The sequence below is a fragment of the Mustela erminea genome, chromosome 1 (genome assembly GCF_009829155.1).
Source record: "Mustela erminea isolate mMusErm1 chromosome 1, mMusErm1.Pri, whole genome shotgun sequence".
Taxonomy (NCBI): Eukaryota; Metazoa; Chordata; class Mammalia; order Carnivora; family Mustelidae; genus Mustela; species Mustela erminea.
This window is the reverse complement of record NC_045614.1, coordinates 2742024-2754977: the sequence shown is the minus strand read 5'-3', so window position 1 is coordinate 2754977 and position 12954 is coordinate 2742024. Positions and strand designations below refer to the sequence as shown.

The 12954-nt window shown below is 55.5% G+C and overlaps 1 protein-coding gene and 1 long non-coding RNA gene across 8 annotated transcripts in view; one reads left to right on the top strand and one right to left on the bottom strand.

The window, feature by feature from the left end:
- Positions 1 to 550: 550 nt before the first annotated feature.
- Positions 551 to 3074, bottom strand: LOC116569847. Of its 4 annotated transcripts, none has more exons than XR_004277214.1 (3): positions 2980 to 3074; positions 2146 to 2727; positions 551 to 1253 (listed from the first exon to the last, which is right to left on the bottom strand). It is a non-coding gene; the product is annotated as an uncharacterized LOC116569847 (long non-coding RNA). The 4 variants fall into 4 exon arrangements; XR_004277211.1 differs by having other exon boundaries at positions 2146 to 2416; XR_004277212.1 differs by having other exon boundaries at positions 551 to 785; positions 2146 to 2416.
- A 71-nt stretch (positions 3075 to 3145) lies between these two features.
- Positions 3146 to 12954, top strand: part of ZFR2 (zinc finger RNA binding protein 2) — a 36137-nt gene continuing 26328 nt past the window's right edge. For 3 of the 4 annotated variants that reach the window (XM_032306197.1, XM_032306189.1, XM_032306206.1), the window contains exon 1: positions 3146 to 3391. In XM_032306197.1, coding sequence (XP_032162088.1) covers positions 3168 to 3391 — 224 coding nt within the window. In that variant the 5' untranslated portion in view covers positions 3146 to 3167. The remainder of the gene's footprint in view (positions 3392 to 12954) is intronic. The other variant, XM_032306217.1, reaches the window with a different exon arrangement.

The following is a 12954-nucleotide window of genomic DNA, read 5'->3' as shown; positions in this document are numbered from 1 at the left end:
CTAGGACAGAGCGCAGGGAGCTGTCCGTGGTGCTGTGGCCACGGCCGAGCAGCCATTGCAGAAACCAGGCTTGGCTCTTCTTGTAAGGTTTATTTTTAATGGTGGTTAAAATACACATACATACATAAAATTTGCCTTTCTGATCACTTTTAAGTGTCAAATTCAGTAGCATCAATTACATTCACAATGTGCAACCATCCCCACCAACCATCTCCAGAACTTTTTCACTTTTCCAAATCGAAACTCTGTCCCCATGAAACACTAACTGCCCCGCACCCGTGGTTCGCCATTCTCTCATAAGTTTCTTTCTTTTCTTTTCCTTTTTAAAAAAGATTTTATTTATTTATTTATTTGACACAGAGAGAACTCAAGCAGGGCGAGTGGGAGAGGGAGAAGCAGACTTCCCACTGAGCCCAATGCGGGGCTCTATCCCAGGACCCCCAGATCATGACCTGAGCCAAAGGCAGACGCTTAACGACTGAGCACCCCGCAGGCGCCCCTGTAAGTTTCTTGAGATCAGAGATGTTGCACTTTGTGGTTGTTGTGTCTCAAGTCCCTAGACCAGTGGTTCTCACAGTAGGGCAGGGATTCTGCCCCTAAGGGACATTTGGTGGTGTCTGGGAACATTTTTGGTTATCGTGACTTGGGGGATGGAGATGATGCTGGTGTTGGGTGGGTACAGACCAGAGATGCTGCTCCACATCCTACGATGCACACGACAGGCCCCCCACAACGGAGAATTCTCTGGCTCCAAATATCAACAGCATGGGTTGAGAATCCCTGTGCTAGAGAAACACGTGAATCATAGTCTGTTCTCACTGAACGAGGTTGAGGCAATGAAATTGCTGAAGCTCCTTGACTGTCCTTTTCCTGACTTGCAAAGGGGATTAATACAAGGACATTCACGCCCCATTATTAGTTGCTTCTGTACTTGTAAATCTGCCTACTGCCTGAAATTAATCTGTCATGTTTGTAACCTCCAAATCAATACTCCCGGTGTTTTCAGGGTCATTGCACACAACGCAGAGTGGTGAAAACTTCGAGTGCTGGCCATACATGTGTCCAGCTGGGCTTGAACAAAGCACCATTTTGCCAACTTATTCCAGCCCAGGTTGTAAATGGCCCCTTTCGGGATCCATTTATTACCACGATTTTTGCAATTTTTGCCCTTTAGTTGGTGGTTTTGCTGTTTCCAGTGGCCCCCGCGTGCAGTGCTGTCTGGTGTTTCTGAGCACAAGAAGGCTGGGGTGCAGCTTACAGAGAAAATATATGTGTTAGTTACACTTTATTCAGGCATGAATTATACTGCTGTTGGCTGTTAACGAATCAACCGTGTGTATCAAATAAGGTGTCTTTAGACAGACGCATACAGAGCACCAGATTATGTGTTGATGAGTTGATGAAAATATTGTGACCAGAGACTCGCAGGAACCTACCCTAGGCTTTCCCCCAGGGGCCATGCTTCAGCATTCATTCTCACTGGGTTTGCTGCAACTTTATAAGACAGAGCTGCTGCCAATAATGAGAATGAACTGTATCTACTTCTAAGGGCTACTGTAGGGACCAGATAAGATCATGCATGCAAAGCATTTAACACTTTTAGTAAATAACATGGTAGGGGGGAGGGAGGGAAAGATATTATGTAATCCAGAGAAAACACTGAAACAGACTTGCTTTTGTATAAAGCATGTAGCCGTCCTTCGCTCCTCAGAGCTGCAGGGATTTGGAGGGACGCCCTGTGTAATTACCACTCTGAACTCTAGCCAGGGCATGGTGGGAGCGTGGCACCTGCCAGACCCACTCGATTGTTCCTGGTGACCACACACGGTCATGAAGACTCAGGTGGAAGAATGCCATCCACTAAACCACCCATACGGCTTTCCTTGGTACCCTGGGCTTGCCATGGTTTCTGTCCAAGAATTAACTAGCCCTGTGCCCGCTTCATATCAAGGAAGAAAGGAATACCACTCCTCCACAGTCGGTACATGTACTGTTTTTTTTAAAAATTAATTTTTAAAAATTGGAAGTAATTATAAATTCACATGCACTGAGAAATAACAGAGATCCTGTGTACCCTGTCCCCCCATCTACTCAATGGTAAAGTCTTACACAATTATAGCACAGCCTCACCCTTGCTTTCTATACCTGGAAGCCAGATGTCCTCAGCACGAGGTCCCTCACGTAGCCCTTGTAGGGCGCTTCCACTCCCCATTCTCTCCTCCCCTACCAATCACAAATATGGTCTCCATTTCTGTAATTTTCACGTTTCAAGACTTTTATGTAAATGGAATCAGGAGAGTATGTAAAGCGCGTAACCTTGTTGCACCGGCCTTTCCGCATAATTCTCCAGGGCTTCATACAAGCTGTGTGCGTCCGGAGTGGACTCCTTTTTCTTGCTAAGTAGTCGTCTCTTTATCTGAAATGTGCAGAACAGGTAAGCCCGTGCAGACGAAAAGTAACTAGTGGCTGCCGGTGGCTGGGAGACCGAAGGCTGATGCAGACGGTTTCTACTCCGGGTGACGCACATGCTCTGGAGTCACGCAGTGGCGATGGGCGTGCAACTGTGCCCAGGGACTGAGACCACTGAGCCGCACACATGCGAGTCCAGAGTGCGAACCGTTGCACTGACCCGCGCACCGCAGGTGGGGGAACCGCACGGCCCGCGAACGCCGTCTCGGTCAAGAACGAACTCTCCATGTGACTCACACTTGGCTGTGGTTTCTCCGCCTGCCACGGGAGCCGGGGCGTTCTCTGTAGGGCGTCCCGGGCCCCCACCCACTCCTGCCAGGACCCACAAAGGCGCCTAGACCCTGCCCGCCCAGTGGCAAACCACGGCCCCGCAGGACCACTAATTTAGAGCCAGTAAGTTTTAGGAGCTGAGTGGGCTCTTAGAGGGTGCCCAAGGGACAAGCAGGGCGTAGCCGCATCAGGAGGGCCACCTGCACCCAGCAAGAGCGGTCAGCGCAACCCCCAACCTACCCAAGTAGGACACAAACCAGAAGGATCTCCGCCTCCAGCTCCAGCGGTTGAAGGCTGGGCGGGGCTCCAGGAAGGGGCGGGGCTCGAGGCCGACACCCCGGATGTTGAGCGGCCGGAGGGAAAGAGGGACTACAGGAAGGGGCGGGGCTTGAGGCGGGGGCGGGGCTCGAGGCAGAGTCGGCCGGCAGATGTGCAGTGGGAAGCGAGAGGGCCCGAGCTTCGCGCGGGGTGGGCGGGGCCTGGGGCGCGTGGCGGGGCGCGAGCGGCACGCGGCGCGGGGGCGGGGCGCAGGGACGTCACCGCTGGCGGCCCCGCCCCTTCGCGCCTCGGGTCCGCGCGCGCTCTGTGGAGACGCCAAGATGGCGACAAGCGACTGCTCCGGCTTCGCGTGGGGCGCCGGCCCACAGTACAGGTAACGGCCTCCGCGCCGCCGCGCCGCCGGCCCGACGCGGGCCCACTCCGGCCCCGGGGAAGCCGCGGGCCGGCGTGTTGGCCGGAACCAGGCGGGACACCGGCTGGGAGGCCTGCGCCAGCCAAGATGGCCACGCAGCCGGGAGGCCGCGGCTCGGACTGTGTGTGGGAGGGTGAGCTGGCCGGGCGGGGAGTCCGTAGGAGAGGGGGCGCTCAGGGCTGAGGGGAGGGCAGCGGCCCCCGAGGCGGGCACACCAGCCCGAGCCGGGGGCGGGGGGACGCTTGGCCGCGGGGTGGCCGCGGAGGGGCCGAGCTGGCGGGTGGAGAGACCGGGGCCGCGGGGCGTGCGGGGCGGTTCCGGAGGGCACCGGACTGCGCAGCGCGTGGAGCGGAGGCCGAGGCGGCGGAGGGGGGAGTGGGAGGGGACTTGATCCTCATTTGGAGGACAGACAGGCCCGGGCGGGGACCTGGCAGGGCGGGGGGAGGTGGGGTCGGGGGGTACTGACCCCTGACGGCGGCGGGGTTGGCGCAGGAACTCAGGGACGTTGGCGAGGGGGATGAGGCTTGATGGGGGTCAGGCGGGGACTTGGTGGGGGGGGTTCCAGACTCGCCGTGGCGGGGGGAGAGTCCTGGCACCCTCTAGGAGGGTGGTGGGCACTAGAGGCTTCCCGGGGAGGGCGATGGGGGCAGAGATAGGAAGCCGCCGAGGGAAGGAGGGATCTCTGGGTCGAAGCACGTGGGCTGTGCTGTACCCCCAATGTACAGATACCCCCACGCTGTTCCCAGGGCCTGTCCTCGGAGCACCTCTGCCATCTCCGTCCGTCCTTCAGCCCGACACTCAAGAGCAAGTCCGGGGCAGGGCTGCAGGGCTGGCGTCCCGGGCGGGGCGGGGCGGGGGTGGGGTGGGGCGGGGAGCGCCCCCCTGAACCCGTCCTTCTCCAGCTGTAGCAGGGCTGAACCTCACAGGCCGCGAGGACGCGAGGATGCAGACTGCCCATTGCACCGCCGAGACACGAGTGTGGACCGCCCTAGGCACCTCTGCTGCACGTTTCGATTTCAGCTCGTAGAAGACAGATGCGTGGACAGTTAGGGCCGAGCTCTCAGCCCCGGGGGGGGGGGGGGGGGGGTGTGATCTGCGTGTTCTTAACTCCGGGGTCGCAAGGGGACAGAGCAGGGCTTGGGAAGGAGGGCTGTGGACGGGAGGACGGCTCCTCGTGTTTTCTGCGCTTGGAGTGGCTTCCGAGGTGGGGTGTTCGGCTAGTCATGGATTTTCAGAGGGGGCCTGCCCTTTCAGCCACACAGTGTTTTTATTTAGCCTTCTTTGTTTGCCCTCGGGGTTACTCTGCTGCTGGCTCTTGATTGCAGCGGTATTCACTGGCGGGAGGCTGAGAACCATGCACTCTCAGGAGGGCTTTACCTTCTGTCCGCTGGCAAGTGCGTCTTTCTTTTCTTCGTTTTTCTTTCCCGGTGCATTCTTCAGTCCCCAGTGGGAAGTCACTTGGATGTCACTGATTAAGAGTGCCTTCCCGGGGAGGGGTGCCCGGGGGGCTCAGTCAGTCAAGTGTCAGACTTTTCCGTGTGTTCTCAGGTCATTCTCCCAGGGGCCTGGAGTCGCCCCTCCAGTGGGGGCCGCACTCAGCGCAGGATCTGCTTGTTCCTCTTCCTCCCCCTCGGCTCCTACCCCTGCTCCTGCTCTCTCTCTCAGATAAATAAATTAAATCTTTTTTTTTTTTTTTTTTTTAAATGATCTTCCGGAGGAGGAATGGAGTACTTGCACTCTGGAGTAGATAATTCCTGGGCTTCAGCAGGTGCATCGGTCCGTTATTTGCAGTAATTACGTACGCACTTCAGCCTCGCTGCTGTCTGTGTGCTGATGTCGGGTGACACCGCGTACTCACGTGGAGCGAAGGACGTGAAACTACCCTGAATGAAGTGCCAGACTGGTCTGTGCTTTGGGAGGGCGCCTGGGTGGCTCAGCGGGTTAAACCTCTGACTTCTGCTCAGGTCATGATCTCAGGGTCCTGGGATGGAGCCCCACACTGGGCTCTCCACTCGGCGGGGGGTCTGCTTCCTTCCTCTCTCTCTGCCTGCCTCTGCCTACTTGTGCTCTCTGTCAAATAAATAAAATCTTAAAAAAAAAAAGAAAGAAAGAAAGAAAGAAATGAGTAGCGGTGCCCAGCTGGCTCAGTCAGAAGATGGGACTCTTGATCTCAGGGTCATACGTTCAAGCCCCACGTTGGTTGTAAAGACTACTTAAAAAAATAAAATATTAAAAAAATAAAGTAAATTTAGGGGAAACTGAAACATAGGTATCCTAGTAAAATAAGTAACAGTCTCACAAAACCTTGAAAAGAGATCCTCTGCATTATCTGAATGACTTTAAATAGACATTTTCTTCTGGGGTAAGTGACTTTGCTTGGAACCTTCAGCTGCCTTTAGGGTGTATTCTTATATAATGTGCCATGGGAAGACTAATTAGATGACAGATTTTGGGACTACATGCCAACTTTTTGGTAGCATTTGAATAATAGTATTTACAAAGCCTGTTTCAGAAATTGTCAAAGTGAAGACAACAGTTTTTTTCTTAGAGGAATTTTGAGTAGGTTTTCTTGGCTTTTTTTTTTCTTTTTTTTTCTTTTTTTTTTCTTTTTTTTTTAAAGATTTTATTTATTTATTTGACAGAGAGAAATCACAAGTAGACGGAGAGGTAGGCAGAGAGAGAGAGAGGGAAGCAGGCTCCCCGCTGAGCAGAGAGCCCGATGCGGGCCTCGATCCCAGGACCCTGAGATCATGACCTGAGCCGAAGGCAGCGGCTTAACCCACTGAGCCACCCAGGCGCCCCTCTTTTTTTTTTTAAAGATTTTATTTATTTGACAGACAGAGATCACAAGTAGGCAGAGAGAGAGGAGGAAGCAGGCTCCCCAGCAAGCAGAGAGCCCTTTGTGGGGCTCGATCCCAGGACTCTGAGACCATGACCTGAGCCAAAGGCAGAGGCTTTGACCTACTGAGCCATCCAGGCGCCCCGTTTCTCTTGGCTCTCTTGGCTTTTAAACTTTTTTTTTTTTTTTTAAATTCCATTTATTTAGAGAGAGAGGGAGAGACCACAAGCAGTGGGAGCAGCAGGCAGATCGAGAAGCGGGCACCCTGCTGAGCAAGGAGCCGGATGGGGGACTCGATCCCAGGATCCCAGGATCACCACCTGAGCTGAAGGCAGACCCCCAACCGACTGGCGCCCCTTGGCTTTTAAACTCGATAACCACAGCCTCGGATAGGAATAATTCCTTATATCATTGTCCTCTGTTAGTGTGGGGTTCTGAACTTTTTGAATTGTTGGTCAGAATTGGATGCACATTCACTCTTGAAGGTATAAGCAAAGTTTATGATTACTTGTTGGTATGATGAGTCGCAATTATTGTATATTATGTGGTCTTTTAATTAAATCTCCTTGGGCTTTTTCAGAAGTAGAGTTAGTGCTGCAGATATCCAGAATGAGGGATTAATCCCATGAGAAAAATTGAATTGGGCAGCGCTTCTCATGAGTCCCAAGTGCAGTTTTCAGTGTGAGCAGCTGGGGAACTCCAGCACGGTTCTGTATGTGTTTAAATCACTTAGGTGATGGAAGCATCTAGAACTCAGAGCTGTATGCTGGAGTGTGGAACAGGACAGTCTGGCCTCCCCTGTTCCATTTCCTTCCCTCTTGGTTCAGCAGTTGTGTGAGGGTCCACCTGCACGGGACATCTGGCTGCTTCTGCCTTCACGCTCTGGTGAAGTCTGAGTGAGGCAGCGGCTGGCTTTGGGGTAATGCTTGATTTCCCGTCAGGTGAAGCTCTCTTCTAATAAGCTTTTGAGACACGCTCTCTCGCTCTCTCTTTTTAAAGATTCATTTACTAGAGGCGGGGGTGGGACACAGGGAGAGGGAAGAGAGAATCGCCAGTGGACTCCCCGTGGAGCACGGAACACAATGCTGGGCTCTGTCTCAGGACCAGTGAGTTCATGACCTGAGCCGAAACGGCAAGTGGGGACTCTTAACTGACTGTGCCAGCCAGGCGCCGTGCCAGCCAGACGTCCCTCCAGCGGCTCCTTTCTCATTGGAACGTCATTGGTTGAACCGAGCGTTGGTAACTGGATGTCTGTCGTACTTGCTCACGGGAGCCTCACATTGGCTGTCGAGTCCTGCCTCCCTCTGTCGACACAAGAGGTACATGTGTTAGACCAGGTGACAGTGGGGGTTTCTCTACCTCTGAAAGCAGCAGGAGAGGGCTGGAACCACACATGACCCTGCACCAGTCCCCAAACATTGGCTTTCATCCTCTGGATTCACAGCAGTAGACGGGCGTGGCCTTCGTCGCCCTGGTTGGAAATTCTTTGGCTTGCAGTGCTTCTGGGGGGCGCACACAGAATGCTTTCTCTTTGGCTTAGCCGGCATAATGTCATCAAGACAGCATTTTGAAGCATCTGCCTGACAGGCTAACCTTGTGGCCACCCTCCATGTGGCGACCACGGTCCTTTGCAGAAAGATGCAAGAGTTGCCAAGCCAGAATCCGGCTCACCCTGGAGGCTCAGGAAACACCCGTCACCAGCTTCGGGAATCCCTGCCTCGGAACGTGGCACCGCCCAGTGGCTCTGCCTTGAGCCAGGCTGGCCCCGATTGAGAGCTGGAGGCTCTTGACTACAGTTTAAAGGAGGTTGCAGATGGGGCTGGGGAGTGAAAGTCTCTGTCATCTTCTCAAGACCCAAGGTTTAGTTTATCAAACCCCTTTCCAGTACGTTGGAATGTTTTCTGTGGGTTTCTGAATCTGAAATGAGCATTTCTCATGGAGAAGGTAGTAAGACTTTCATAATTTACTTATTGTCATTTTTAAAAGATTGTATTTATTAATTTAACAGAGAGGGAGAACCAGAGAGTGCAAGTAGGGGGAAAGGCAGAGGGAGCGGAAGAAGCAGGCTCCCCACTGAGCAGGGAGCCTGATGCGGGGCTTGATCTCAGGATCCTGGGAACATGACCTGAGCCGAAGGCAGAGGCTTTAACCCACTGAACCACCAGGCGCCCCTTAAATAAATAAACTTTAAAAAAATAAAACGTTTTTAAAAATCTGAATTGTTACAAGTGTATGTGAAATGTATATTTTGAACATAAAAAGCTCGTGAACCGAAGTGCCAAATGAGACCATCACTGGCTGTTCATGTGAGCGCGTAGCCGTGAGCTCACGCGATCTTACCGACAGATTTAGGCGCGTCCTTCCCGATGAATGTCTCCAGCGACCACAGCAGCAGTGGGCATCAGATCCCCGCACGCCGTCTGAACTCCGAGTGTTCCTCAGCCCTGTGAATCGTTGCACGCGCCTGGAGAACTGCGCAGAGGTCAGGGTGCGCCGCAGCGCAGGGGACCCTTGACGAGAGAGTTCCAGCTGTGGGGTGCTCGGCGGGAGCGACAGTCGGGCTTAGCTTGTGCCACGGGGCAGTGCTAGGACAAGGGCAGGTCCACGAATAGGTGAAGAGCTTCGTTCTAGGAAGGATCCAGGAGATCAATGATACCGAGTGAGGTTTCTCACCCGCTGTAATTGCGGGAAAATAATTTTTTCCCCTCAGACACTGAATGTGTTTGGGTGTGTGTGTGTGTGTGTGTATACACGTTTTTCTGCCGAGTGTGAGCCGCTGGCAGCGGTATGCAGCGGAGCTCTCTGAACGCGTCATTACCTGCTGTAGGTTGCTCAGACAGACCCTTCGGAAGTGAGGGCCACGTCCCGGGTCCACGTGTCCTTTCATGGTGAGCCTGCGGGGACAAGCGACAGCACGTCGCTCAGGAGAGCCCTGGTCGGAACCGGCCCTCCTCTGCCCAGTCCCTCCCGTCTCCAGCCCTTGCTGGCCCTGTCAGGTGACTGAGCGAAGCGGTATCAGCGGGTCTTGCCAACCTTGCATTCTAAAATCTGATCTAGACGATGCGCTCCCTGACACCCTGCCTCCCTGAAACAAACACTTAGACCAAGAAACCTCACTGTTGGGACGGCAGCCCTCAGCCTTGCAGCGCGGCGGCGCGCCCTCCCTCTGAGCAGCAGCGTCCAGCTCTGTTAGCGCAGGGCTGCGGCGGCCGGCGAGACGGCAGTCTGCACCGAGAGCCGGCAGTCTACACCCAGAGCTTCGACGGCAGTCTGCACCGAGAGCCGGCAGTCTACACCGAGAGCCGGTTTGGGGCTTTTCATTCCTGTTCCCGCCCGTCACCGTCGGAAGTTGGCAGCTGCCTTCGTCAGCCCGGGCGGTCCGCTCGTTGCTTGTTTTATTCGCTATAGCTTGCCGGCATTTAAAAGTCGGGAGACTTTGGGGGGCCTAGCTGGCTCAGTCGGAGGAGCATGTGACTCGATGTGGGGGTCATGAGTTCAAGCCCCATGTTGGGTGTAGAAATTACTTAAATAAAAAACACTAAAAAAAATAGGGGTGCCTGGATGGCCGAGTCGGTTAAGTGTCTGCCTTCGGCTGAGGCCACAATGAACCCCATGTCGGCTCCCTGCTCGGCGGGAAGTCTACTGCCCCCTCGGGCTGCCGCTCCCCCACTCCTGCACGCGCGTGCTCTCTCTCCGATGAACCCATAAATAAAGTAAAATAAAAAATGGGAGAGTTCAGACAGCGTGCGGGGAATCTGATACCCACACTCAGTGGAAAAACCCCGATTTCCAGTCTTGCATAAGGTCGGGAGACCTGGCAGCCCCGGTTGGTGCGGGCTGCTGGGCCGCGAGAGCTCCTGCCGAATTGTCCTGCCGTCTCAAGAGAAGACTTCGCAGTCTGCAGGCCGGTACACTGCGGGCAAGGAAGAGGGAGGGGCTTGCTCAAGGCCCCAGTGAGCGGAGCAGGACTGAAGCCATCCCGTTGGCCCGTGGCTCACCCCCTGGTTCCCAGGCTTGAGACGTCTGTGACGCCAGCTCCGTGCTCCCGCACAGCCCTCTCGTGCTTCGGCTCTCTCCTCTGCCATCTTGCTCGAAAGGAATGTCTCCCTTGAGCCTGCGGGATTTGAAGCCCGGGAAGTGCCTGAGTGCGGACGCGGGAAGGTCCGTGCCGCCGCGGGCAGGAAGAATTGATCACTTTCCCGAGAGAAATGCCACAGGGCCAGCGTAAACCTGCCGTGTAACCTCGGCGACTGCTTTTTGGCACCCGCTGTTCCAGCAGGGATTCTGAACCCGGGGCCTGCGAAGCCAGGGTGACTGCAGGCGAAAATGCCGTTTCCAAGGAGTCGGAGGGAAGGAAGTCTCAGCTTCCGCCTGATTGGAAACTGAGAGAAGGCGAGGTGACCAGTGACCTCCCATCAAGGGGAGCCTGAGCTGGGCGGGGTGGTCTCCCTCTGGACGTGTGGCAGCGAGCCTGGGAAGGAGAAGCTGCCTCTCCTGGCCTGGGCTGCTTTTCCCCCAAATGCAAGGCTCGATCCCCCACTCCAAACCTTGGTGTCCTCGCCTGTTTTCGCAGGTCTGAGTGTCTCAGTGGCACGTTTGACACGGGGGCAGGTCACTCTGGGGTGGGCCCCGTGGGGGGTGGAGCAGCATCTGTGGCTGCTGACCCGGCGCCAGCAGCACCCCAGTCGTGACAACCACAGATGTCCCAGCGTCACCCAGTGTTCGCTAGGGGCAAAGTCACCCCGGGTGAGAATCCCTATGCCAGATTTCCTAGGTTTTGGCAACCGTATGGGCCGTGCCTGTGGGAGGTCTTTGCCACGAGCTGTGTTTTGGCTCGGTCATCTCCTAAAACCTCTGTGTGGCAGGTCAGTTGCCAAAATGTCCCTGTCCTTCATTCCTTGTGTCCTCACCGTTTGTGCTGTGACCTTGCAGTGTTTCCCATCTGGAAGTGACATCTGTTTCCTTGGCCCTTGAGTCTGGGCTTCCTTGTGCCGTGTCTTGCCAGCAGACTACCATGGAAGTGATGCCGCCATAGACTGCAGTCGGGGCCCCCCAGAATTTCTAACCTAGTCCTGCAGATGATGGTAGCGGAAGGTGGGACCTCTGGGAGGGGCTTAGGTTATGAGGGTGCAGCCCTCATGAAATGGAGGAGTCCCCTTATGAGAGAGCCCCCCTCCCTCCGCAACAGAGCTCTGTCACCCTGTCCTCCACCCAGTCCCTCACCAGACACGGCGCCTGCCAGCACCTTGAGCTTGGACTTGCAGCCTCTAGAGCCTTTGGGAACGCTGCCGCGTGAAGGCTCTCAGGCTCGCCGTGGAGGAGGAGATGCCACAGGGAGGTGGCCGGAGTGTCTGTCTGCTCACCAGCCGCCCTCCAGCCGCCGACTGCAGACGCAGTGCAGCCCCGCCTGCAGGATCTTGAGGGAACCGACGGAGGAGTGCTGCTTTAACCAGGAATCTGCAAACCTCTTCAGTAACGGGCCAGAGTAAATACTTGCAGCTTTTTGTGTATCGTGTAGTTGGGGGCGGCTTGTCAACAGTAGGAACATACCCCCCACAGTGCCGAGGGTGCTGGTGGAGGGGGCTGGGTTCTGGTGAGAGCCCCATGGCGGGTTGTGGACTGACCGCCTCCCTGCTGTGTCCTTGCATGGAGGAGGGGCAGGGGAGCAATCCCCTCTTGACTCAGGGGCGCTCCTGAAGGCTCCGGCCTCCTGACGTCATCTAATCCTAATCCCTCCCAGAGGTTCCGCCTCCTAACACTGTCGCACTGAGCGGTAAGGCTTCAAGTTGGATTCTGGGAGACGCAGACGTTGGGTCCCTAACACCAGGCCATATGGCGTCTGAGCTCCCCCACGCTAGGGCTGCCGCTAGGGCAAAGTCAGCCGGGAACGGTACCCAAACAAGTGGGCGTGGCTGTGTGCCGCGAAGCCTTCGTTTTTGACTCTGATCTGTGAATGTCAAATGATTTTCATGTGTCACGAAATAGTTCTTTAATTTTCTCCAGCCATTTGAAAATGGGAAAACCATTTTTTTGCCGTGGGCTTTACAAAAGCAGGCAGTGGGCAGATGTGGCTGTCCCTTGCCAAACCCTGCTTAAAACCCCCCATTTCTCCCCTTTGCTCCCCACCTGGGCTCTGCTCTGCCAAGTCTCTCTTGAGAGCGGGTGTGAGATGCACAGCACATGCCCTCCCCGAGTCCGAGGGGCATCCCACGCTCCATGTCCTCCTGGAGCTCCCTTAGCGGACTTAAAGGGAGGCAGTGCTCTACCGTCCCACACCATAAACACCCGCAGGCGCTTTCGTGGTGTCCCGAGCTGCCGGTCAGGACGCGGTGGGTCTCACGGTCCCTTTCTGGGCCGCCACCACTTTGATCGGTGTTCATCACACGTTGACTCCCCTCGACTGCCCTGCAAAGCCCTATCTTCAGTGTTTGGAGAGCCCTGAGGAGGAGCAAAGAGATGTGACGGTGAGGAGAAGCCCTTCCCCACCTCCCAGGGCCAGAAGAGGCCTTGCAGTGAAGGGCACCTGGGATTATGGTGGCTGGGGCTCGGGTGTGGCGCCCCCAGCCCCGAGAGAAGGGCTGGTGTGGACATTGACATGGGAGCAAAGCACAGGGGCTGACCAGGAAATGGTGCCGTGTCCTGAGGGACAGAGGATTCGGGGGGGGGGTGGCAGGAGGCTAGGCGG